The sequence below is a fragment of the Nerophis ophidion genome, linkage group LG01, assembly GCF_033978795.1.
Source record: "Nerophis ophidion isolate RoL-2023_Sa linkage group LG01, RoL_Noph_v1.0, whole genome shotgun sequence".
Lineage (NCBI taxonomy): Eukaryota > Metazoa > Chordata > Actinopteri > Syngnathiformes > Syngnathidae > Nerophis > Nerophis ophidion.
The window spans coordinates 82,179,116-82,205,733 of record NC_084611.1 but is presented as its reverse complement, the minus strand read 5'-3'; the positions used below and the strand labels follow the sequence as shown (position 1 = coordinate 82,205,733).

The 26,618-nt window shown below is 43.8% G+C and overlaps 1 protein-coding gene across 4 annotated transcripts in view; it reads right to left on the bottom strand.

Annotated features, from left to right (window-relative positions):
• Positions 1–10,379, bottom strand: part of tmem131l (transmembrane 131 like) — a 70,336-nt gene extending 59,957 nt beyond the window's left edge. For all 4 annotated transcript variants that reach the window (XM_061913346.1, XM_061913365.1, XM_061913354.1 and 1 more), the window contains exons 1-3: positions 10,094–10,379; positions 9,453–9,526; positions 910–953 (exon numbers count right to left, since the gene is read on the bottom strand). In XM_061913346.1, coding sequence (XP_061769330.1) covers positions 910–953; positions 9,453–9,526; positions 10,094–10,364 — 389 coding nt within the window. In that variant the 5' untranslated portion in view covers positions 10,365–10,379. The remainder of the gene's footprint in view (positions 1–909; positions 954–9,452; positions 9,527–10,093) is intronic.
• Between the last annotated feature and the right edge of the window lie 16,239 nt (positions 10,380–26,618).

Sequence of the window (26,618 nt, the reverse complement as noted above, 5' to 3'; positions counted from 1 at the left end):
CACAACAAAATGTTTTTAACGTTTTTGCTCCCTTCTCCACCTCCTGTCTCTACCTTTGTCTACTCTTGTCCATTGCATGCCACAAACATTTGCCAACACCAAGGTAACTTTTGTTTAAATCACAACAAAATGTTTTTAACGTTTTTGCTCCCTTCTCCACCTCCTGTCTCTACCTTTGTCTACTCTTGTCCATTGCATGCCACAAACATTTGCCAACACCATGGTAACTTTTTTTTAAATTGCAACAAAATGGTTTTTAACGTTTTTGAGAGCATTAAAGGGACTGTGTGTGTGCGCGCACAGGGACTGTTCAGCTTTCCATTGTTTTGATTATATATATATAAATAAATACATATATAAATATATGCATATAAATAAATATATATATAGTGTTTATCTATATAAATATATATGTATAAATATATTTATAAATAAATATGTATATATATATATATATACACATACATACACTGTATATAGATATGAAGTGTATATATATATATATATATATATTATTACATATATAAATATATGCATATAAATAAATATATATGAAGTGTATATCTATATAAATATATGTATATAAATATATATATATATATATATATATATATACACAAAAAACACATACATACATATATAAATATACACACATTACAGTGTCTTCAAAGTGTGATTTTTGTTTTACTAAAATAGGGACTTTTGTCGAGGCTAGAACCAATTTATTCCTGTTTCTGTAGTTTCTTGTACATCATACATCGAAGTTCCACTATATAGAATTTTGTAGCCTTAAGGAAACAAAAACATTGCTCATAGCCAATTATGCAAATTATATCAAAATGTCATCTTGTTACTGGCTCTTAATAGTTTGGAGGAAATCCTGGGCAGGGTAAATAAAAACAAACATACCTCTCTTCCAGTGGAAGACCGTCTTTTCTAGGCCCCTTGTCCACCTGAAAAGGAAGAACTTAGTTGAGTTGCAAAATCTGACCCAGCAATGACAAGCAAATTGACATACAGCAATATTTTGGGAATCGAGGCTAATTATTATACTTTGGTAACGGGCAAAAATTCAGGTTATGAGCCCTCCCTCCGCTAGTTGGCGTAACAAATATCCCAATGAACCATGTAACGTCCGACTGTAACATATGGTGTCTTACTCACTGGCATCAGCTTATAGCTAGGGATGGACATAACTTTGTTTTTGTTTTTTCAAGCATGGGAAGGAAGGGAGTGAGTGGGAAGGACAGTGCTGAGAAGATATTTATTGAATTTCAGAAATAAAGTCAAGAAAAAGCAGTTGGAGCGTAGCTGTCCTCGTCTGCACCATACTGAAGCAGAATGAGTTGACGACGCCGGCTAAAGACGTTAAAATTATATCATCACGGCAGACATTTAGCCATTAAAATAATGGGAAGAACCTGTAAGGAAATACCGTAGAAGTAAAAGCTGCACATTGTTATTACATTACTTCATAAAACGACTTGTTTTTTTTATTATTTTGTAGTGTATTGTTTTTGCACAATGTTTGTTATTTGAATGTTTGCTTTTCCTTTTAAAAGCAGTGAGGGAATTTCATCCAACCCCTTTTGCTTGTCTCACTATTTTGCTTCCTAACACAATTAGGTATAAAAATTGATTATTGAATTCTGCCAAATGTGGGAATTGTCTGAAGCAAAAATGGAGTGCTCTGATTAGCAGAAGCGCTGCCAGTCAAGTTCAGTCTCAAAAAGATTGCAGTCAAAACAAGGGCAAGGCAATAAATAAATTGTGGGGGGGGGGGGGTTTGACACCCAGTCAATGGGATCTGGGCTTGACTTTGTCTTGTCTCAGCTAAATCTCACACAGTGTTGCAAAAACCAAGCTTTTATAAATGTGTGAGCATCTAATTAAAATGATTTTTTTTTTTGATGCAATACGTGTTCATTTTTCTTAAAATGAAATCAGGAACGTGAGGGTGCATGCAAGGTCTACGAGGTTTGCAAAATGGCCGTCAATTTCAACACAAGGCTGCAAACACGTTGGCTATTGTAACCTTAGATACTGTACGACTGTTGCAATCTTCCTGATTAGATTCCATATTTTAGGAAGAATATCAGACTGTGCTTTGTACTTAACATAAGGAAATATGGAGGGCTAAACAGAATCATTCACAATCCCTATGCAAGACAAGAGAGCAGGTCTTTCTTTTTTTATGCATTTGGGTCGTAAACTACGACAAGTATAAATAAGGTGACTTACAATGCAGCTAATGAGTACTGTATTGCGCTCATAAAGCCCTTTAAAAAACATACAAAAACTCCCAACAATACTCAATTGATATCTCACGACCTGAATATTAACTAAGTATTGCTGATAATGTTATAATGGGCGCTAATGCAGACAAACAACTTTAAGCCTCGTCATGATCACAGAGAGCTAACTTAGCTTATGCTGCTATATTGAATTGTTGAGCTGCTGCATCGCCTCTGAATTGGTGAAACTTGATTCTAGATTATAAATCGTGCCTCCCACCTTTATAATACAGGGGTGTGGCAATAAACCGAGAAGTTGGTCCACTTTGACATTCAACTTATTCACAGAGATGGCAAGAAAAACAAGAAAAAAGCTTGTTTGCAGCAACTTTTTTATTTTACATGCATGAGGAGTCCATTCTTATACAGTAAGGGATTGTTTTATTATGTTTGTACTTTGCACATCGTGTTGAGCACTTAACATTACTAAATAATCCTTTACACTGAAGCTGGATCTGTTTAGCACAAAGCCTCTGAAATGTGTAGCTCATCCTTCTAATAATCAGGCTCAAAAATATAAGGTTCTGGATCACCATTTGTCCCAAAGTAAATGTTGTTGGCTCTCATGAAGACTTCATGATTAGTAGTGGTGATGTTGTTGAAGGGAAAAGCAAACGTTGTGATACGTCTGTGAAAATTAAAACGCTGCAGTATGTTTAAAATGAGCAAAATATGTAAATATTACATATTATGAATGTGCCTGTTACTACTGTACAATGCATATATACTTACAGCATGTATATAAAACGTTGGAGGTTTTTGGATGTTTAGAGTGCTTTACAGACAGAATAGAGCGACTGGTTAGCTGACTTTTTCTAGCATCTATTTACAAGTTAGAATTCACAAAAACATGAGTTCTTTTCTTACAAACAGATTGTGAATGATAGGCAAACGTCCACCCAAAAAGTGCACTTCCCCTTTGAAAAGTGATAGTGATAAGAGGCACTAACAGCTGATTAGGCACAACGACGACAACGTGCTGAAGAGGCACTAAAAAAAGGCAGATTAGCTCTGTTTGAAATTGAATCCCAAGTTTGCTTGCAGTGAGTTTGGCTTTCAAACTTAAGTCAATGGCTTGTATACAAAATGTGCCAAGTGCTGGGACTGTGACCCAAAAAATCTGAAAAAAAAAATTGAGGAAAGTGAAGCCCGATTGTAGCTGAGATAGGCGCCAGCGCCCCCCGCGACCCCGAAAGGGAATAAGCGGTAGAAAATGGATGGATGGATGGAAACCCCAAACGTCTGTCACGGCGACACACCTTCTAAAGTCAACATTTACAAGTGTCACTCAATAAACCGAGTGTGCCAATTTGCACAGAAGTACACGTTTGCAGCTTTAAAAATCCAAAGTTCTGCACCTACGCAAAACACCCGGGGCTGTGAGGCCACCCCCCCCTCACTTACAGGTAACATGACAGCACCTCCGGAGTTGTTGACACGATTTGCCGCTGCACTCTCTCTTTCCAAATCACACACACGCGTATATAATCACAATTTGCAGTTCTTACCTTACAAACAAAAATACATGAAACATTGGGGAAAGCATTAGCTGAAGTAACACATGCAAAACTATATATATATATATATATATATATGCACATACATATATATACATATATATATATATGCACACACACACACACACACATATACATACACACACACACACACACACATACATACATACATACATACATACATATATATATATATATATATATATATATATATATATATATATATATATATATATATACATATACATATATATATATATATATATATATATATATATATAGACTAAAAAACTCCTTTGTCCCACACGCCATTAGACTTTACAACTCCTCTCTGGGATGACAGGGGATGCAAAACAATAACAGTGTAATACTTTTTCAAAACATGGTCACCACTCCCCAGTTTCTCTTGTTATATTCTTATTTTACTGTTATATTTGTATTCCCATTGTTGCTTTTTATTTTTATTCTTATTGTAATATTTTTCTATTTTGTTTCCAATTATACCCCCATTATTTACTTTTTAAATTGATCTGAACTCTGTACACTGCTGCTGGAATTTTAATTTTCCTGAAGGAACTCTCCTGAAGGAATCAATAAAGTACTATCTATCTCAGTGGTTCCTAACCTGGGTTCGATCGAACCCTAGGGGTTCGGTGAGTCGGTCTTTAGGGGTTCGGCAGAGGTCAAAACACACCCGACTCATCGTGTAAGTAAAAACTTCTCCCTATCAGCGTATTATGGATACCCCCCAAACAATGTTCCCTCTGATGTTCCATCTGATTTACAGGTGTGTAATTTGTTGTGAGTTCATGCACTGTGTTGGTTTTGTTCTTTGAACAAGGTGATGTTCATGCAAGGTTCATTTTGTGCACCAGTAAAAAAACAACTAAAAAAAAAAAATTAAAAAAATTAACTAAAGGGTTCGGTGAATACGCATATGAAACTGGTGGGGTTCGGTACCTTTAATAAGGTTAAGAACCACTGATCTATATATATATATATGTATATATATATATATATATATATATATACACATATATATATATATGTATATATATATATATATATATATATATATATATATATATATATATATATATATATATATCCATCCATCCATTTTCTACCGCTTATTCCCTTTCGGGGTCGCGGGGGGCGCTGGCGCCTATCTCAGCTACAATTGGGCGGAAGGCAGGGTACACCCTGGACAAGTCGCCACCTCATCGCAGGGCCAACACAAGGGGTGTGGGGAAAAAAATCGATTCGAATACGAAACCTGCTGGTTGACATTTGGTTGGGATCCATGTCTGCTTGACCGCGCTCTGATCCATAGGAAAGTTTCAGCTCCGGGAATTTTAAACAAGGAATCCCCGTGTGTTTGTGTGGCTAAAGGCTAAAGCTTTCCCAACTCCATCTTTCTACAGTGACTTCTCCAATATTAATTGAACAAATTGCAAAAGATTCAGCAACACAGATCTCCATACTGTGTAATTATGCCGTTAAAGCAGACGACATTTAGCTGTGTGTGTACGTAGTGCTCATACTTCCTAAAAACGCGTGACGTCTTGCGTACACGTCATCATTACGCGACGTTTTCAAGACGAAACTCCCGGGAAATTTAAAATTGCAATTTAGTAAACTAAAAAGGCCGTATTGGCATGTGTTGCAATGTTAATATTTCATCATTGATATATAAACTATCAGACTGCGTGGTGGGTAGTAGTGGGTTTCAGTAGGCCTTTAAGTTGGAGTCCTTAATCTAGTTTTATGGAAATATGACAATTAAGTCCATTCTATTCTACAACAACTTGGTTTACTATTTATCCATCCATCCATTTCTACCGCTTATTCCCTTTTTGGGGTCGCGGGGGGCTCTGGCGCCTATCTCAGCTACAATCGGGCGGAAGGCGGGGTACACCCTGGACAAGTCGCCACCTCATCGCAGGGCCTACACAAGGGGTGTGGGGAAAAAAATCGATTCGAATACGAAACCTGCTGGTTGACATTTGGTTGGGATCCATGTCTGCTTGACCGCGCTCTGATCCATAGGAAAGTTTCAGCTCCGGGAATTTTAAACAAGGAATCCCCGTGTGTTTGTGTGGCTAAAGGCTAAAGCTTTCCCAACTCCATCTTTCTACTGTGACTTCTCCAATATTAATTGAACAAATTGCAAAAGATTCAGCAACACAGATCTCCATACTGTGTAATTATGCCGTTAAAGCAGACGACATTTAGCTGTGTGTGTACGTAGTGCTCATACTTCCTAAAAACGCGTGACGTCTTGCGTACACGTCATCATTACGCGACGTTTTCAAGACGAAACTCCTGGGAAATTTAAAATTGCAATTTAGTAAACTAAAAAGGCCGTATTGGCATGTGTGGCAATGTTAATATTTCATCATTGATATATAAACTATCAGACTGCGTGGTGGGTAGTAGTGGGTTTCAGTAGGCCTTTAAGTTGGAGTCCTTAATCTCGTTTTATGGAAATATGACAATTAAGTCCATTCTATTCTACAACAACTTGGTTTACTATTTATCCATCCATCCATTTCTACCGCTTATTCCCTTTTTGGGGTCGCGGGGGGCTCTGGCGCCTATCTCAGCTACAATCGGGCGGAAGGCGGGGTACACCCTGGACAAGTCGCCACCTCATCGCAGGGTCAACACAGATAGACAGACAACATTCACACTCACATTTACACACTATGGCCAATTTAGTGTTGCCAATCAACCTATCCCCACCTCCAGGTTTACTATTTATAAAATATAATAATGTAGGGTGACCTGGAACTTGAAATAGGCCACCCGGCCTGAATCCACACTTCCCTTAGTAAACCAAGTTGTGGTAGTAGTTTAGTCACTAGTTTGGTTATGGATGTACACTGTATAGTGATGAATCCAATAAACATTTGATTTGATTTGACAAATTTGCAAATTGCGGCCATTGGTATTGTGCTTACAACATAAGGTGGGGTACACACTGGACAAGTCGCCACCTCATCACAAGGCCACTACAGATAGACAGACAACTAGGGTTGGGTATCGTTTGAATTCGAACGATTCCGATTCTTTGTTTCGATTCCAATTCCTGATGATTCTCGATTCCGATTCTTTCTTTAAAAAAAAAAAAAAAAAGGCAGGGTCAAAAAAAAGTTTAGGATATTTTAAATGAGCTAGCTAACCTACAGTCTTTCTGAATGAAATAGGCTGACATTCTCCATCAATTTTAATTCTATTAACTTTTTATTAACTTTACAATAAATTCCTCACAGGGCTGTTTTCAACTAGAATATAAATATCAAATCTATGAACTTGAATATAAATATTATAAATTACGAATACATTTTCACAGGGGTACACTTTCATCAAGAGAGCTTTATTTTTGAAAACCTCATGAAAACACATTTACACACACAAGTGTATGATGCTGCAGGTACTTAAACATGTTACCGTGCTCCCACTGATGGGCTAACCTGGTGCAGAAAAGCAAATAAACAAAAAGAAACAACTTGCAAAACCCAGTCCAGATTAGCAGCAGGTACAGTATAAAATCAGAGACAGTTCTTGTTTAGGAAAATGACCAAATCTCAGGCAGGATGCGTGAGCATTCTGGACAGATAGTGTCTCCTGTCGAAGACGGGACACGCATTTATTTGTACTCCATGAACTCAGAGGTGCTTCATCATGTTCGACGTGCACCCTCCTAAGCACGAAACAGTCTTGTCGCACGTGTTACATTTTGCCGATATTTCATTTTTTTTAGTAAAATAAAGCCACACTTTTGACCGTCGACGCCCGCTATCCATGCTTGACTGACTCGCTCGGCTACATAGGCTCGGCTGCCCTAACACTTCCGGCGTTGGGCGCTTCTTCGTTGGTGTTCTGCGGTTTCTTCTTCCGGGTTGGCGGACTGGGTATCGAAACTAGGAATTTAAATTTTAACTTTTGAACGATTCCGGGAGAATCGGAAAGTTAGTCCCGGTTTCAATCGATACTCGATACCCAACCCTACATACAACATTCACACTCACATTCACACACTAGGGCGTGGGTGTCAAACTCTGGCCCGTGGGCCAAATTTAGCCCGCTGTGTGATATCATTTGGCCCTTGAGGTAATATTAAATTAAGATTAGAGCAAGCCCGCCGGTATTATACAGGGGCGGTGCCGCTGTAACAACGCATTTGCCAACCCTCCCGAATTTCACTGCCCCTGCCTGCCTTTAGCGTCCTCTACAACCTGTTGTCACGTCCGCTTTTCCGCCATAGAAACAATGTGCCGGCCCAGTCACATAATAACACACACGAATGAATGCTAGCCATACTTGGTCAACAGCCATACAGGTCACACTGGGGGTGGCCGTATAAACAACTTCAACACTGTTACAAATATGCGCCACACTGTGAAGCCACACCAAACAAGAATGCCAACACATTTCGGGAGAACATCTGCACCGTAACACACGTAATACCCAGAACCCGTTGCAGCACTAACTCTTCCGGGATGCTATAATATACACCCCCGCTACCACCAAACCTGCGTCCCCCCCCTCCAATTTTTATTGAAATTGTATTTGATATGCCATTGATATAAAGACATGCACCTGGGGATAGGTTGATTGGCGACATTAAATTGGCCCTAGTGTGTGAATGTGAGTGTGAATGTTGTCTGTCTATCTGTGTTGGCCCTGCGATGAGATGACGACTTGTCCAGGGTGTACCCCGCCTTCCGCCCGATTGTAGCTGAGATAGGCGCCAGCGCCCCCCGCGACCCCAAAAGGGAATAAGCGGTAGAAAATGGATGGATGCCATTGATATTTTTAAATCATTACTGATAGGTTGATTGGAAACACTAATTTGGCCCTAGTGTGCATGTTGTCTCTATCTGTGTTGGCCCTGTGATAATGTGCCACTTGTCCAGGGTGTACGCTGCCTTCCGCCTAAATGCAGCTGAGATAGGCTGCAGCGACCCCAGAAGGGACAAGCGGTAGGAAATGTATGGCTGGATGGATAATTTGAAACTCGACTTTGCATGTCACTATAAAGTTATATAAGCCTGGTTTGCTCAATATTCACTGCAAAACGTATTTGGGTCCCTATTAAAAGGTTCATTTGTTCAACCTTGGCCCACAGCTTTGTTCAATTTTAAATGTTGGCCCACTCTGTATGAGTTTGACACCCCTGCACTAGGGCCAATTTAGTGTTGCCAATCAACCTATCCCCAGGTGCATGTCTTTGTCTTTACTACCACAATAAGACATACTAAAATGCATTTGCAGACAGTGTCATGCAGCATTGCGAGCTGGCCATGTGCCCACCACAATGGGCCCCTGCTAGTGTGTACAATGGAAAGTGTGCGGCGGCCGCGTGGTAATCTGCGGTCTTCAGGACTCGGAGCACCGCTCCAGTCATCTCGATAACTTTGCAAAAAAAAAAAAAAAAAAAAAAAGCATCATTTTATCATTTTGCACACGCCATGTGAACATCCGCGAAATTGTCAATCGAGACAAAAGAGTGGAGGGAAAATGAGCAGGACCAAACAATGGGTGCGCGCATGCAAAACATGTGCTCGTCATTTTTCGTTGCATTAAAAAAAAAAAGGTTCATAAAAATAAAACATTTATTTGTGTGTGTATTTACCTGAAGTGAGACTAACGTGTCTGCCTCCTCCGGCTGCCAGACTTCAACCACGCTGGTGGACATTTGACTCAGAGCTATGAATGACACAACACATAGTAAATACATTGCTTGAAAAACGTACACGCATTTATTTAATATGGCTAACAATGTTTTTGGGGGGGGCAAAGTGTAATAGCATGAGGGCGAAGTAACAAAGAAACACAACACGCTTTTCGTGTCGCTTTGACAAAGGCAGCTCGTTCGCTAGCTAGCACGGCTAGCAGGAAGGAGCTAGCTTCGGCGGCTAACTAACTTGTTTAACGAACACCGTTTTATTCCAACCGTTAAATGGCGTTTTAATCACCCTGCTGTTGAAATACAGCAACCGTGCGAGTAAAGAACGTGACAAAAAGAGCACTAGGACGCGGTGTTTTGGCTGGAGTCCACATTAGCATGTTTGCATAAAAATGCCCTTTAAAAAGCCGAAGCAATGCTAGTTTGCGGGCGCATCCAAACACACAAAGACGTGTTTTGCGTGTGCAAAAATGTGTTGGTTTTTTTTCCCCCTAACAATTCAAAATAAAGGATGTAATTGCGGGGCTGCGCTGTCAAATCCAAGCTAAATTGACAATAGACTTTGAAGAAGAAGAAGAAGAGCGAACCTGGTCTGTGGGCTCCTCCGTGCTGCAGCAGCTGCAGTATTCCTAACAGCACGTTGATCCACGTCTTCCTGGGACAGTAGCTGCCCTGGTGGAGGTCCTGCGGCCCCGCCATGCTCGTGTCTCGCCTTGTGTTCCGCCACCGCCGCAGCCTCGGTGCTTCTTTCTCTCGGCAGGCGGCCACAGCAGCAACAGCGGCGGACTGGGAGGAGGAGGAGGAAGAGGAGGAGGAGGAGGAAAGTAGCCGCCGCCCCCTCCCTCTTGGTGTTGTCATCTCCTCAGTAAGGAAAGTGGCTATTGGCTGCAAGACATACTCAGTGGACTAATGCAAGGGGTGTCCAAAGTGCGGCCCCGGGGGCCATTTGCGGCCCGCGGCTTATCGTTTGGGCTTCACGGTGGGAGAGGGGTTAGTGAAGTGAATTATATTTATATAGCGCTTTTCTCTAGTGACTCAAAGCGCTTTACATAGTGAAACCCAATATCTAAGTTACATTTAAACCAGTGTGGGTGGCACTGCGAGCAGGTGGGTAAAGTGTCTTGCCCAAGGACACAACGGCAGTGACTAGGATGACGGAAGCGGGAATTGAACCTGCAACCCTCAAGTTGCTGGTACGGCCGCTCTACCAACTGAGCTATGCCCGGGTTAGTGCGTCTGCCTCACAATACGAAGGTACTGCAGTCCTGGGTTCAAATCCAGGCTCGGGATATTTCTGTGTGGAGTTTGCATGTTCTCCCCGTGAATGCGTGGGTTCCCTCCGGGTACTCCGGCTTCCTCCCACTTCCAAAGACATGCACCTGGGGATAAATAAATGATAAATGATAAATGGGTTGTACTTGTATAGCGCTTTTCTACCTTCAAGGTACTCAAAGCGCTTTGACACTACTTCCACATTTACCCATTCACACACACATTCACACACTGATGGAGGGAGCTGCCATGCAAGGCGCCAACCAGCACCCATCAGGAGCAAGGGTGAAGTGTCTAGCTCAGGACACAACGGGCGTGACGAGGTTGCTTCTAGGTGGGATTTGAACCAGTGACCCTCGGGTTGCGCACGGCCACTCTCCCACTGCGCCACGCCGGGATAGGTTGATTGGCAACACTAAAATTGGCCCTAGTGTGTGAATGTTGTCTGTCTATCTGTGTTGGACCTGCGATGAGGTGGCGACTTGTCCAGGGTGTAGCTGAGATAGGCGCCAGCGCACCCCGCGAATAAGCGGTAGGAAATGGATGGATGGAGGGCTTATCGTTTACCGGCCCGCCACACATTCTGCAAAAATTGCAAAATTGATAGTATTGCAAAAATAAGTGGAATGAGGTGAAATCTAATGGTAAACGGTAAATGGGTTGTACTTGCATAGCGCTTTTCTACCCCTTTTTAAAGGGGAACATTATCACAAATTATCAAAAATAAAATTTGAATTAATTAAATCAAGTGTGGATCGTGAGATCGACAGGCGGATCGGTGCAGCGTCTTCAGTAATGCGGACGTTGTATCGATCCGTTGTGGTGAAGAAGGAGCTCTCAATTTACCGGTCGATCTACGTTCCCATCCTCACCTATGGTCATGAGCTTTGGGTCATGACCGAAAGGATAAGATCACGGGTACAAGCGGCCGAAATGAGTTTCCTCCGCCGTGTGGCGGGGCTCTCCCTTAGAGATAGGGTGAGAAGCTCTGCCATCCGGGAGGAACTCAAAGTAAAGCCGCTGCTCCTCCACATCGAGAGGAGCCAGATGAGGTGGTTCGGGCATCTGGTCAGGATGCCACCCTAGGGAGGTGTTTAGGGCACGTCCAACCGGTAGGAGGCCACGGGGAAGACCCAGGACACGTTGGGAAGACTATGTCTCCCGGCTGGCCTGGGAACGCCTCGGGATCCCCCGGGAAGAGCTAGACGAAGTGGCTGTGGAGAGGGAAGTCTGGGTTTCCCTGCTTAGGCTGTTGCCCCCGCGACCCGACCTCGGATAAGCGGAAGAAGATGGATGGATGGATGGATAAATCAAGTAACCCTAAACTATGCAGTTGCATAGTTAGAATCATATAGTTCTGAAAATATTTGACAACCAAACAATTAAACAAGGCGACTCGGTAAAGAATCTGGGTGTTATCTTCGACCCAACTCTCTCCTTTGAGGCACACATTAAAAGCGTTACTAAAACGGCCTTCTTTCATCTCCGTAATATCGCAAAAATTCGCTCCATTCTGTCCACTAAAGACGCTGAGATCATTATCCATGCGTTTGTTACGTCTCGTCTCGATTACTGTAACGTACTATTTTCGGGTCTCCCCATGTCAAGCATTAAAAGATTAGAGTTGGTACAAAATGCGGCTGCTAGACTTTTGACAAGAACAAGAAAGTTTGATCACATTACGCCTGTACTGGCTCACCTGCACTGGCTTCCTGTGCACTTAAGATGTGACTTTAAGGTTTTACTACTTACGTATAAAATACTACACGGTCTAGCTCCATCCTATCTTGCCGATTGTATTGTACCATATGTCCCGGCAAGAAATCTGCGTTCAAAGGACTCCGGCTTATTTGTGATTCCCAAAGCCCAAAAAAAGTCTGCGGGCTATAGAGCTTTTTCATTTCGGGCTCCAGTACTCTGGAATGCCCTCCCGGCAACAGATCGGGATGCTACCTCTGTAGAAGCATTTAAGTCTCACCTTAAAACTCATTTGTATACTCTAGCCTTTAAATAGACTCCCTTTTTAGACCAGTTGATCTGCCGTTTCTTTTCTTTTTCTCCTATGTCCCACTCTCCCTTGTGGAGGGGGTCCGGTCCGATCCGGTGGCCATGTACTGCTTGCCTGTGTATCGGCTGGGGACATCTCTGCGCTGCTGATCCGCCTCCGCTTGGGATGTTTTCCTGCTGGCTCCGCTGTGAACGGGACTCTCGCTGCTGTGTTGGATCCGCTTTGGACTGGACTCTCGCGACTGTGTTGGATCCATTATGGATTGAACTTTCACAGTATCATGTTAGACCCGCTCGACATCCATTGCTTTCCTCCTCTCCAAGGTTCTCATAGTCATCATTGTCACCGATGTCCCACTGGGTGTGAGTTTTCCTTGCCCTTATGTGGGCCTACCGAGGATGTCGTAGTGGTTTGTGCAGCCCTTTGAGACACTAGTGATTTAGGGCTATATAAGTAAACATTGATTGATTGATTGATTGAAAATACTTTTGGGTACTTTTTATCAAGTGCTTCTGGACGATAGTCTTTAGCATATCCTGGAATCAGAGAAAGTAAGACAGGCTTAAAGGGGAACATTATCACAATTTCAAAAGGGTTAAAAACAATAAAAATCAGTTCCCAGTGGCTTGTTGTATTTTTTGAAATTTTTTTCAACATTTTACCGGTCTCGGAATATCCCTAAATAAAGCTTTAAAGTGCCTTATTTTTGGCTCTCTGCGAAGACACTGGCCATTTCCCTGTGACGTCACACAGTGCTGCCAATGTAAACAAACAATGGCGAATAGCACAGCAAGATATAGTGACATTAGCTCGGATTCACACTCGGATTTCAGCGATTTAAGCGATTCAACAGATTACGCATGTATTGAAGCAGATGGTTGGAGTATGAAAATATTGAAGAAGAAACTGAAGCTATTGAGCGAATAGCTATTGACGCTATTCATAGCCATAGCATGGCCGAATAGCTGCGTTAGCATCGCCGGTAAAATGTGCGGACCAAACGATCAGGACTTTCGCGTCTTTTGGCACTGGAGCAACTTTAACCCGTCGATTGGTAAGTGTTTTTTTCGCATTAAATGTGGGTGGAAAGAAACGTAATATAGTTGCAAATGCATCTACAGGTTATCCATACATCTCTGTGCCATGTCTGCTTTAGCACCGCCGGTAAATAGCATGTTGGCATCGATTAGCGTAGCATGTTAGCATCGATTAGCTGGCAGTCAAAATCAACAAAACTCACCTTTGTGATTTCGTTGACTATAGTTGCAAATGCATCTGCAGGTTATCCATACATCTCTGTGCCATGTCTGCCTTAGCATCGCCGGTCAAATGTGGAGACACTCTGGCACATTCAATGGGGGTCAGGCGGAAGACATTTTCGCATCTTCGGGCCAGTGGTGCAACTTGAATCCCTCCCTGTTAGTGTTGTTACACCCTCCGACAACACACCGTCGAGGCATGATGTCTCCAAAGTTCCAAAAAATAGTCAAAAAAACGGAAAATAACAGAGCTGACTGTGTTGAAAATGAAAATGGTGGGTGTGTTACCTCGGCGACGTCACATTCTGACGTCATCGCTTCCAGCGCGATTAACAGAAAGGCGTTTAATTCGCCAAAATTCACCCATTTAGAGTTCGGAAATCGGTAAAAAAAATAGATGGTGTTTTTTCTGCACCATCAAGGTATATATTGACACTTACATAGGTCTGGTGATAATGTTCCCCTTTAATTTTTCGTTTGGTTTTTAATTCTCTGTACAAGTCTGACAGTTCATCTTGTGTCCCCTTCTGTACCTCCGGTAGTTTCCTCTGTTTTAATGATGCCGGTGTATCTCCAGATACGATTGCCTTGTCTAGCTTTCTCTTCATTGTCTTGGCGGATGTGAAGTTAATGTCCTGTATGGTCTTGTGCCCAACTTTCTTGACTGCAGATGGAAGTAGCCAGTAAGATTTTTCCTGTGTGACTGTCGTGTTGTCCCGCATCTTGACGCTCGCTTCAATGGCAAACAACAATGCGGAAACATGTAAACATATTTCGCCAATGCCTGCCATACATGTACAGTGTCCTGATAAAACACGACCCGTCTTCTCTAATATGACCCATGGCACCAAACAACCAAACACGGATCAGTTGATCTCTGAGAGTGAAGAACACGAGCGATGAGCACACATTTATCTTACATTGTAGCCAGTTTCATTTCCTGTACCCATCCACACACAAAGTAATTGTACGCTTCGAGCGACTTGTAGCCCTTTAGCTCATCCAGAGTGTAGGCACTAACATTGTTCACCAAATAGTCGACGACGTCGGGGTAAGTTATATCAGGATAACATTTCAAGTCCGTAGTCCATTCGTGCTTTCCCATCTCATACGGATCTTTATCGCCAATATCCTTCAATTTCTGTAAATACCTGGCTTTGCAAACCCCATCTAGCGTCTGACTGTAGGGAACTTTTACGACTTCTTTCAAATTTCCCGAAGTGGACGTCATTGTTGCTGCAAAAGTGTGGAAATATATTTAGAAAACTGCCGCAGACGAGTAAACAAAGTTTTGACACACAAGATGGCGGCTGCCTCGAAGGATTATGGATAATCGCCGCTAGCGGAAACCCATCTATTGGCGTGGCCTCAAAGCGTGGCGCATATTACTAAGAGTGTTAAAATTGTTGATATCACCACCATTAGTGTACTCTGTGTCACCCAGTATGCCTTGCAGTCGTGTGCGTGTCGCCGCGGAAGCCACTCACAACATGTCGCTGGACTGACAAGCAGATCGTGTGTGATGTAGAAGGCGACAAAGCCAATGACTTCATAGCACGCACTAATATTTAATATTCGGGTGATTGCCGGCAGTCATTCAAGAGAATAATAGCGTCTACTATTGACCTCTTCGCTTTATGACACGGGTCTTAAATGGCTCTTTGAATGGCAAGGGATACTGATCCCAGAACCATGTATATCAAATGTCTCCGGATGGTTCAACCGCCACCCGCCCGAATATAATTAAAATCGATTTTATCGTCATGTCAACCGCCCGACCCGCGGTTTACCCGCGGACTCCGCGGATGAGACCGCAAACCGTGCATCTCTAGTCTCCACATTTTACCGGCGATGACGGACATGGCACAGAGATGTATGGATAACCTGCAGATGCATTTGCAACTATAAAGTCAACGAATTCACAGAGGTGAGTTTTGTTGATGTTGACTGCTAGCTAATCGATGCTAACATGCTATTTACCGGCGGTGCTAAAGCAGACATGGCACAGAGATGTATGGATAACATGCAGACGGCGTGGGACGGCGTGGCACAGTGGGGGAGTGGCCGTGCGCAACCCGAGCGTCCCTGGTTCAAATCCCACCTAGTACCAACCTCGTCACGTCCGTTGTGTCCTGAGCAAGACACTTCACCCTTGCTCCTGATGGGTGCTGGTTGGCGCCTTGCATGGCAGCTCCCTCCATCAGAGTATGAATGTGTGTGTGAATGGGTAAATGTGGAAATAGTGTCAAAGCGCTTTGAGTACTTTGAAGGTAGAAAAGCGCTATACAAGTACAACCCATTTATTTATTTATTTAGATGCATTTGCAACTATAAAGTCAACGAGTTCACAAAGGTGAGTTTTGTTGATGTTGACTGCCAGCCTGCTAATCGATGCTAACATGCTACACTAATCGATGCTAACATGCTATTTACCGGCGGTGCTAAAAAAGACATGGCACAGAGATGTATGGGTAACCTGCAGATGCATTTGCAACCAGTTGATCTGCCGTTTCTTTTCTTTTTCTCCTATGTCCCACTCTCCCTTGTGGAGGGGGTCCGGTCCGATCCGGTGGCCATGTACTGCTCGCCTGTGTATCGGCTGGGGACATCTCTGCGCTGCTGATCCGCCTCCGCTTGGGATGTTTTCCTGCTGGCTCCGCTGTGAACGGGACTCCCGCTGCTGTGTTGGATCCGCTTTGGACTGGACTCTTGCGACTGTGTTGGATCCATTATGGATTGAACTTTCACAGTATCATGTTAGACCCGCTCGACATCCATGGCTTTCCTCCTCTCCAAGGTTCTCATAGTCATCATTGTCACCGACGTCCCACTGGGTCATTATTGTCACCGATGTCCCACTGGGTGTGAGTTTTCCTTGCCCTTATGTGGGCCTACCGAGGATGTCGTAGTGGTTTGTGCAGCCCTTTGAGACACTAGTGATTTAGGGCTATATAAGTAAACATTGATTGATTGATTGATTGATTGATATATTGTGCGACGAGTGCGCCTGAAAGAGTGGCAGCACATCACAGTAGCTCCTTTGAATTCGTTCTTTTTACTTTATTTCTGGTATTATTCTCAACTTTTCTTGCTTTCTTTTAAGCTCTTACCTTTCCATAAACCACTAATTATGGTTCCTGGGCGCTTTTGTGTGTTTTCGCTACTTTTCTTTTTCTTTTCGGGCCGTTTTGTGTTTGGCTGTGATCAACGGAGCAGCAGGCCTTTTGTTTACACACGCGAGGAGCTGTTTCAATAAATCAATCAATCAATGTTTACTTATATAGCCCTAAATCACTAGTGTCTCAAAGGGCTGCACAAACCACTACGACATCCTCTGTAGGTCCACATAAGGGCAAGGAAAACTCACAACCAGTGGGACATCGGTGACAATAATGACCCAGTGGGACGTCGGTGACAATGATGACTATGAGAACCTTGGAGAGGAGGAAAGCAATGGATGTCGAGCGGGTCTAACATGATACTGTGAAAGTTCAATCCATAATGGATCCAACACAGTCGCGAGAGTCCAGTCCAAAGTGGATCCAACACAGCAGCGAGAGTCCCGTTCACAGCGGAGCCAGCAGGAAACCATCCCAAGCGGAGGCGGATCAGCAGCGCAGAGATGTCCCCAGCCGATACACAGGCAAGCAGTACATGGCCACCGGATCGGACCGGACCCCCTCCACAAGGGAGAGTGGGACATAGGAGAAAAAGAAAAGAAACGGCAGATCAACTGGTCTAAAAAGGGAGTCTATTTAAAAGCGCTCTCCTTACCAGCGCTGTGGGGAGCGCGGCCAGACCTTCCCGTGGAACTACGGAAAAAGCGCAGGGGACGCCGTGCCGGCACAAAGATGAGGGAGCGGAGAAGGAAATTTAAACCTGCAAATCCCTCTGTCCTCATGGGGAACGTGCGGTCTCTGGCGAACAAAATGGATGAATTGTCCGGGCTCGTCCGAACTCAAAAGGAGTACGCCGTGTGCAGCATCATGTGCTTTACAGAGACTTGGCTACACGCGGACTTCCCGGACCACAGCGCGACTCTACCCGGCTTCACAACCTCACGGGCGGATAGAAACACACTCTTGAGCGGTAAGAAAAAAGGCGGCGGGATTGCCATCTTGGTAAATAAATAAAATGGGTTGTACTTGTATAGCGCTTTTCTACCTTCAAGGTACTCAAAGCGCTTTGACACTACTTCCACATTTACCCATTCACACACACATTCACACACTGATGGAGGGAGCTGCCATGTAAGGCGCCAACCAGCACCCATCAGGAGCAAGGGTGAAGTGTCTTGCTCAGGACACAACGGACGTGACGAGGTTGGTACTAGGTGGGATTTGAACCAGGGACCCTCGGGTTGCGCACGGCCACTCTCCCACTGCGCCACGCCGTCCCTAAACGACAGGTGGTGCAATCCTGGACATATTGCTGTTAAGGAGTGTGTTTGCATGCCAGACATTGAACTTCTAGCTGTTGGAATTCGACCATATTATTTGCCAAGGGAGTTTACTTCTGTAATCGTCATCGGAGTGTATGTCCCTCCTTCTGCTGACGAAGCTGTTGCGTGTGACACCATTCACGCCGCTGTTGCTAAGCAACAGACCAAACATCCCGATGCCATCTTTCTCATTTCGGGTGACTTTAATCATGTTTCTTTGGACTCTATTTTACCCACTTTCCACCAATATGTGCACTGTGCAACCCGGGAAAATAAAACTCTGGACCTACTATATGCTAATTCAAAAGATGCATACAGAGCCACTGCCCTGCCCCCCCCTTGGACGATCTGATCACAACCTGGTGCTTTTAACACCTCATTATGTTCCTGCTGTGAGGAGGCAGCCCATCTCAACAAAATCCGTGCAGATGAGGAACCAAGAGGCATGCTTTGCCCTGCAGGACTGCTTTGAGTCTACAGACTGGGAAGTACTCTGTAAACCCCACGGGACAGATATCGACAGCATCACAGACTGCATCACAGATTACATCAATTTCTGTGAGGACTCCATCATCCCTACAAAAACTGTCCATTGCTACCCAAATAACAAGCCCTGGATCACCAGCCAGCTAAAAGTGCTGCTGAATAAAAAGAAGCTAGCCTTCAGATACGGTGACCGGGACAAGTTGAGGAGGATTCAGTGGCAGCTTAAAGTCCAGCTGCAAGAAGGGAAAGATGCCTACAGGAGGAAGCTAGAGGCTAAACTCCAGCAAAACATCATCCGTGATGTGTGGAAAGGCATGAAATCCATCACAGGCTTTAACAACAAAGCCAAACTGCTGGATGGGGGTGCAGACAGAGCCAACGAGCTGAATTTGTTCTTCAACAGATTTAGCAATGCACCCATTACTGGCCCACCCCCCACTACTCCTGTCTTCACACCTCCCCTGAACATCTCTACACAACCTCCTTCTCTGATACCTGCCACTGATGTTCCCCCCTCCCCCCACTGAGAAAGCCAGCCCGGTGTGCCTGACACCAGGACATGTGAGACGACAGCTGGAGAGAGTCAATCCAGCCAAGTCATCAGGCCCTGACCGAGTCAAGCCCTGGGTACTGAAGACTTGTGCTGCTCAGCTGACTGTGATCCTCCATTTCATCTTCAACCTGAGTCTGAAGCTAGAACGGATACCAGTGCTATGGAAAACATCCTGCATAGTGCCGGTGCCCAAGAAGCCCATCCCATCGGGCTTGAACGACTTCAGACCTGTTGGCCTGACGTCCCAGGTCATGAAGGTCCTCGAAAGACTTCTACTGGAACAGCTGAGACCCCTGGTGGCTCCTTCCCTCGATCCTCTACAGCAGGGGTGCCCATTACGTCGATCACGAGCTACCAGTCGACCGCGGGGGGTGTGTCAGTCGATCTCGAGCCAGGCTTTTAAAAAAAATAGACCTAAAAATTAGTGATCATCAATCTTCACCAAGACGTCACTTAAATGACATTCACGGTACCGGAGGGTCTTGTGAGATGACGCTGGCTGCTGCAAGATCATTATTATTAAAATATGACCGAGAGGAAGGCGAGAAACACTTTTTATTTCAACAGACTCTCGCGCCGTACCTTCCGTCAAAACTCTAAAGGCCGACTGCACATTTCCTATCTTCACAATAAAAGCCCTGCTTCATGCTGCCTGCGCTAACTAAATACAGAGTCTCGGAAAACTGGCGTGCACAAGCGATCCTTCAGAAAGCTGGCGTGCACATCACTTGTGCACGCCAGCTTTCCGAGACTCTTATTTTGTTGGCGCAGGCAGAATGAAGCAGGTCTTTTATTGTGAAGATAGGAAATGTGCAGTCGGCCTTTAGAGTTTTGACGGAAGGGACGGCGCGAAAGTCTGTTGAAATAAAAAGTGTTTCTCGCCTTCCTCTCTGTCATTTTTTCATAATAATGAACTGGCAGCAGCCAGCGTCATCTCACAAGACCCTCGGGTGCCGTGAATGTCAATCAAGCAAGCTACGGAATTTGCCGCCAATGTTTTTCTTGTAAAGTGTATGGAAGCTGGATGAATTAGATGCCAAAAACCAACCACTTTCATGTGGTATTGTACAGAAAGGACAACTTTTTTTCTCCTCCATTTGAAAATGTGGGCGTTATCATCATTACTGTCTGATTCCAATCAATGCAAGTCATCAGAATCAGGTAATACACCAACTTATATTCTTGTCTTCGTGAAAGAAATACATCTATATGTGTTACACATGCTTGTGTTATCATTAAACACATTTAACTTGTTTACAAAAATGTCTCTTTCATATATAAATGATATATATAAATGAGGTAGATCCCCTCGAGTTGGTCAATTGAAAAGTAGCTCGCCTGCAGAAAAAGTGTGGGCACCCCTGCTCTACAGTTTGCATATCAGCCCCATGTAGGAGTGGATGATGCTGTTATCTACCTGCTGCATCGTGCTCACTCTCACCTGGATGGCCGGAAGGGCACTGTGAGGATCATGTTCTTTGATTTCTCCGGTGCGTTTAACACCATTCAGCCAATTCTGATGAGTGAGAAGTTGCTCAGGATGGGTGTCAGTTCATCCATTGTCTCCTGGATAACTGATTACTTGTCTGACAGGCCCCAGTTTGTGCGACTGGGGAGCTCCCTGTCAGATACTGTGGTCAGTGGTGTAGGTGCTCCACAGGGGACTGTCCTGTCTCCTTTCCTGTTCACCCTGTACACCTCCGTCTTCCAGTACAGTTCCAGGTTCTGCCACCTGCAGAAATATTCTGACGACTCTGCTGTGGTCTGGTGTGTCAGAGAGGGACAGGAATTGGAGTATAGGACACTGATTGCTGACTTTGTGGAGTGGTCTCAGGCGAACCATCTGGTCCTTAACGTGGACAAGACCAAGGAACTGGTCATCGACTTCAGGAAGAGTATGACCCCGGTGGAGCCCATCAAGATGCAGGGCCGGGAGGTGGCAGTGGTAAGGCAATATAAGTACCTGGGAGTTCATTTGAACAGCAGACTGGACTGGAAGGACAACTGCAATGCTGTTTACAAGAAGGCAATGAGCAGACTCTTTTTCCTGAGGAAGCTTAGGTCCTTTAATGTGTGCAGCAAGCTGTTGGAGATCTTCTATCAATCTGTTGTGGCCAGTGCCCTTCACTTCGCTGTGGTTTGTTGGGGGTAGCAGCACCAGCAAAAGGGACTCAAACCGGATTCAATGTTTATTTATTTATTTATATAGCCCCAAATCACAAATGTCTCAAAGGACTGCACAAATCATTACGACTACAACATCCTCGGAAGAACCCACAAAAGGGCAAGGAAAACTCACACCCAGTGGGCAGGGAGAATTCACATCCGGTGGGACGCCAGTGACAATGCTGACTATGAGAAACCTTGGAGAGGACCTCAGATGTGGGCAACCCCCCCACACCTCTAGGGGACCGAAAGCAATGGATGTCGAGCGGGTCTAACATGATACTGTGAAAGTTCAATCCATAGTGGCTCCAACACAGCCGCGAGAGTTCAGTTCAAGCGGAACCAAGACAGCAGCTAGAGTCCCGTCCACAGGAAACCATCTCAAGCGGATCAGCAGCGTAGAGATGTCCCCAACCGATACAGGCGAGCGGTCCATCCTGGGTCCCGACGAGCGGTCCATCCTGGGTCTCAACTCTGAACAGCCAGTACTTCATCCATGGTCATCGGACCGGACCCCCTCCATAAGGGAGGGGGGGACATAGGAGAAAGAAAAGAAGCGGCAGATCAACTGGTCTAAAAAGGAGGTCTATTTAAAGGCTAGAGTATACATATGAGTTTTAAGGTGAGACTTAAATGCTTCTACTGAGGTAGCATCTCGAACTGTTACCGGGAGGGCATTCCAGAGTACTGGAGCCCGAACGGAAAACGCTCTATAGCCCGCAGACTTTTTTTGGGCTCTAGGAATCACTAATAAGCCGGAGTCTTTTGAACGCAGATTTCTTGCCGGGACATACGGTACAATACAATCGGCAAGATAGGATGGAGCTAGACCGTGTAGTATTTTATACGTAAGTAGTAAAACCTTAAAGTCACATCTTAAGTGCACAGGAAGCCAGTGCAGGTGAGCCAGTACAGGCGTAATGTGATCAAACTTTCTTGTTCTTGTCAAAAGTCTAGCAGCCGCATTTTGTACCAACTGTAATCTTTTAATGCTAGACATGGGGAGACCCGAAAATAATACGTTACAGTAATCGAGACGAGACGTAACAAACGCATGGATAAACTGATCCGGAAAGCCGGCCAAACTATTGGCTCGCAGTTGGAGGCGTTTGTATCAGTGAGGGACAAGAGGACACTGGACAAACTGCTGGCCATCATGGACAATCCTTCCCACCCACTCCACCAGACAATTGAGGGACAGCGGAGTTCATACACCAACAGGCTCCTTCAGCTTCCTTCCCGCACTGTGCGATTCAAGAAGTCCTTCATTCCAGACTCCATCCAGCTGTATAATCACTCCCCATACAGCAACAGATAATATCCGCCTATTTCCTGACACCTTCTATGTCAGCTACTTCTCTTTGTTGTTAATGTCTATAATCTATTTTCTGCTGGACTTACTCTCTTTTTTATGCTGGGGCTGCCAAATATACTGTGATAGTGTACATAACATTTGGTATATATTGTATATATGTTATAGACATATTATATCTGTATATATAATATACTGTACACATGATAAGTATATATTGTATATATTCGCAGATATGTTATATTTTACATTGCTATACATGGTCTATTTATACCTGCATTGTCCTTTCCATCCTTACACTTTCCATCATTGTAACTAAGCTACTGTGTTGAACAATTTCCCTTGTGGATCATTAAACATTGTCTAAGTCTAAGTCTAAGTCTATATTACGTTTCTTTCCACCCACATTTAATGCGAAAAAAACAATCGAAGGATTTAAGTTTCTCCAGTGTCACGAGATGCGAAAGTCCTGATCGTTTGGTCCGCACATTTTACCGGCGATGCTAACGCAGCTATTCGGCCATGCTATGGCTATGAATAGCGTCAATAGCTATTCGCTCAATAGCTTCAGTTTCTTCTTCAATACTTTCATACTCCAACCATCCGTTTCAATACATGCGTAATCTGTTGAATCGCTTAAGCCGCTGAAATCAGAGTCTGAATCTGAGCTAATGTTGCTATATCTTGCTGTGGTAACCGCCATGTTGTTTGTATTGGCAGCACTGTATGACGTCACAGGGAAATGGATAGTCGCATCGCAAATAGCGAAAATCAAGCACTTTAAAGCTTTTTTTAGGGATATTCGGGGACCAGTAAAATTTGTAAAAAAAAACTTCAAAAAATACAACAAGCCACTGGGAACTGATTTTTATTGTTTTCAACCCTTTTGAAATTGTGATAATGTTCCCCTTTAACCTTCGTCTTGTGTTAGGGTCGGCACCGACCCGATTTAGTTTTTAAATGCATAAAAGAACCACATAAATTTATTTTTATGCATCAAGACTTTTTGACTTTGTCAGGAACCTCTATTTCAACAAAATAAAACTTGTCTTTTTGTTTCACTAAATTATAAAATGCTCTGGTTGGAATTATGACATTGGTGTTGTTAGGGTCGGTTTCGACCCAGTTATAAAAAATAAGACTATAAAGCACTAAGTAGAGCCAAAACTGAACACACTGACGGCCAGCTCCTCTCCCAATCATGTGAACTTTAGTGGATCCTCATTTTAGGTTTAGCTTTCACTGTTATGCTGATGACACCCAACTCTACATGCCCCTAAAGCTGACCAACACGCCGGATTGTAGTCAGCTGGAGGCGTGTCTTAATGAAATTAAACAATGGATGTCCGCTAACTTCTTGCAACTCAACGCCAAAAAAACGGAAATGCTGATTATCGGTCCTGCTAGACACCGAACTCTATTTAATAATACAACTCTAACATTTGACAACCAAACAATTAAACAAGGCGACACGGTAAAGAATCTGGGTATTATCTTCGACCCAACTCTCTCCTTTGAGGCACACATTAAAAGCGTTACTAAAACGGCCTGCTTTCATCTCCGTAATATCGCTAAAATTCGCTCCATTCTGTCCACTAAAGACGCTGAGATCATTATCCATGCGTTTGTTACGTCTCGTCTCGATTACTGTAACGTATTATTTTCGGGTCTCCCCATGTCTAGCATTAAAATATTACAGTTGGTACAAAATGCGGCTGCTAGACTTTTGACAAGAACAAGAAAGTTTGATCACATTACGCCTGTACTGGCTCACCTGCACTGGCTTCCTGTGCACTTAAGATGTGACTTTAAGGTTTTATTACTTACGTATAAAATACGGTTGGTAGAGTGGCCGTGCCAGCAACTTGAGGGTTGCAGGTTCGATTCCCGCTTCCGCCATCCTAGTCACTGCCGTTGTGTCCTTGGGCAAGACACTTTACCCACCTGCTCCCAGTGCCACCCACACTGGTTTAAATGTAACTTAGATATTGGGTTTCACTATGTAAAGCGCTTTGAGTCACTAGAGAAAAGCGCTATATAAATATAATTCACTTCACTTCACTTCACTACACGTTCTAGCTCCATCCTATCTTGCCGATTGTATTGTACCATATGTCCCGGCAAGAAATCTGCGTTCAAAGGACTCCGGCTTATTAGTGATTCCCAAAGCCCAAAAAAAGTCTGCGGGCTAAAGAGCGTTTTCCGTTCGGGCTCCAGTACTCTGGAATGCCCTCCCGGTAACAGTTCGAGATGCCACCTCAGTAGAAGCATTTAAGTCTCACCTTAAAACTCATTTGTATACTCTAGCCTTTAAATAGACTCCCTTTTTAGACCAGTTGATCTGCCGTTTCTTTTCTTTTTCTTCTATGTCCCACTTTCCCTTGTGGAGGGGGTCCGGTCCGATCCGGTGGCCATGTACTGCTTGCCTGTGTATCGGCTGGGGACATCTCTGCGCTGCTGATCCGCATCCGCTTGGGATGGTTTCCTGCTGGCTCCGCTATGAACGGGACTCTCGCTGCTGTGTTGGATCCGCTTTGGACTGGACTCTCGCGAATGTGTTGGATCCATTATGGATTGAACTTTCACAGTATCATGTTAGACCCGCTCGACATCCATTGCTTTCCTCCTCTCCAAGGTTCTCATAGTCATCATTGTCACCGACGTCACCGACGTCCCACTGGGTCATTATTGTCACCGATTTCCCACTGGGTGTGAGTTTTCTTTGCCCTTATGTGGGCCTACCGAGGATGTCGTAGTGGTTTGTGCAGCCCTTTGAGACACTAGTGATTTAGGGCTATATAAGTAAACATTGATTGATTGATTGACCTTGTTATCCAGTACAAAAACAAACACAATTTATGTGGTTCTTTTATGCATTCAAAAACTAAAATGTTCAGACATTTGAGGTCAATTCAGTTGTTACCATGTTAAAATTATTAAAATGAAAAAATAAATAAAACACATTTATTTAAGAGATGTGTTCTAATACCCCTCAGTAATGGTCAGGTAACACAACAACCTTTTTTTTATTTATACGATTCTCTTGAGGTTCGTTTTACCATTTTTTTCAATTGAAATCGAGGGGTATACTGACAAAAAAAAGGCCCAATGGCCCACACAAAAAATATTAAAACCAATATTTTCATGGATAAGGAAACCTAACGAGGTAACAAAGAGATGAGAAACAAATTGGATGATAGATAATTGTTTTTAGTGTATTTTACAGCTGATTTAAGACATGGGTCAAAACCGACCCGTGAACATAAGAGATGGTAACAGAAAGCTAACACAAGAGGAAGGTTAGGGAGGCCAAAGCGCTTTGACAGTATTTCCACATTCACACCATACTTGCCAACCCTCCCGGGTTTTCCGGGAGACTCCCAAAATCCAGCGCCTCTCCCGAAAACCTCCCGGAAGATATTTTCTCCTGGGAATCTCCCGAAAAACACGCCCCCTCCAGCTCCATGCGGACATGAGTGGGGACAGCCTGTTTTCACGTCTGCTTTCCTGTTGTATAAACAGCTTACCTGCCCAATGTCGTTTCAACATCTACGGGTTTTTAATTAAAAAACTGCACACACGTGGAGACGAAGCATAAGAACGAGGAAGTTACAG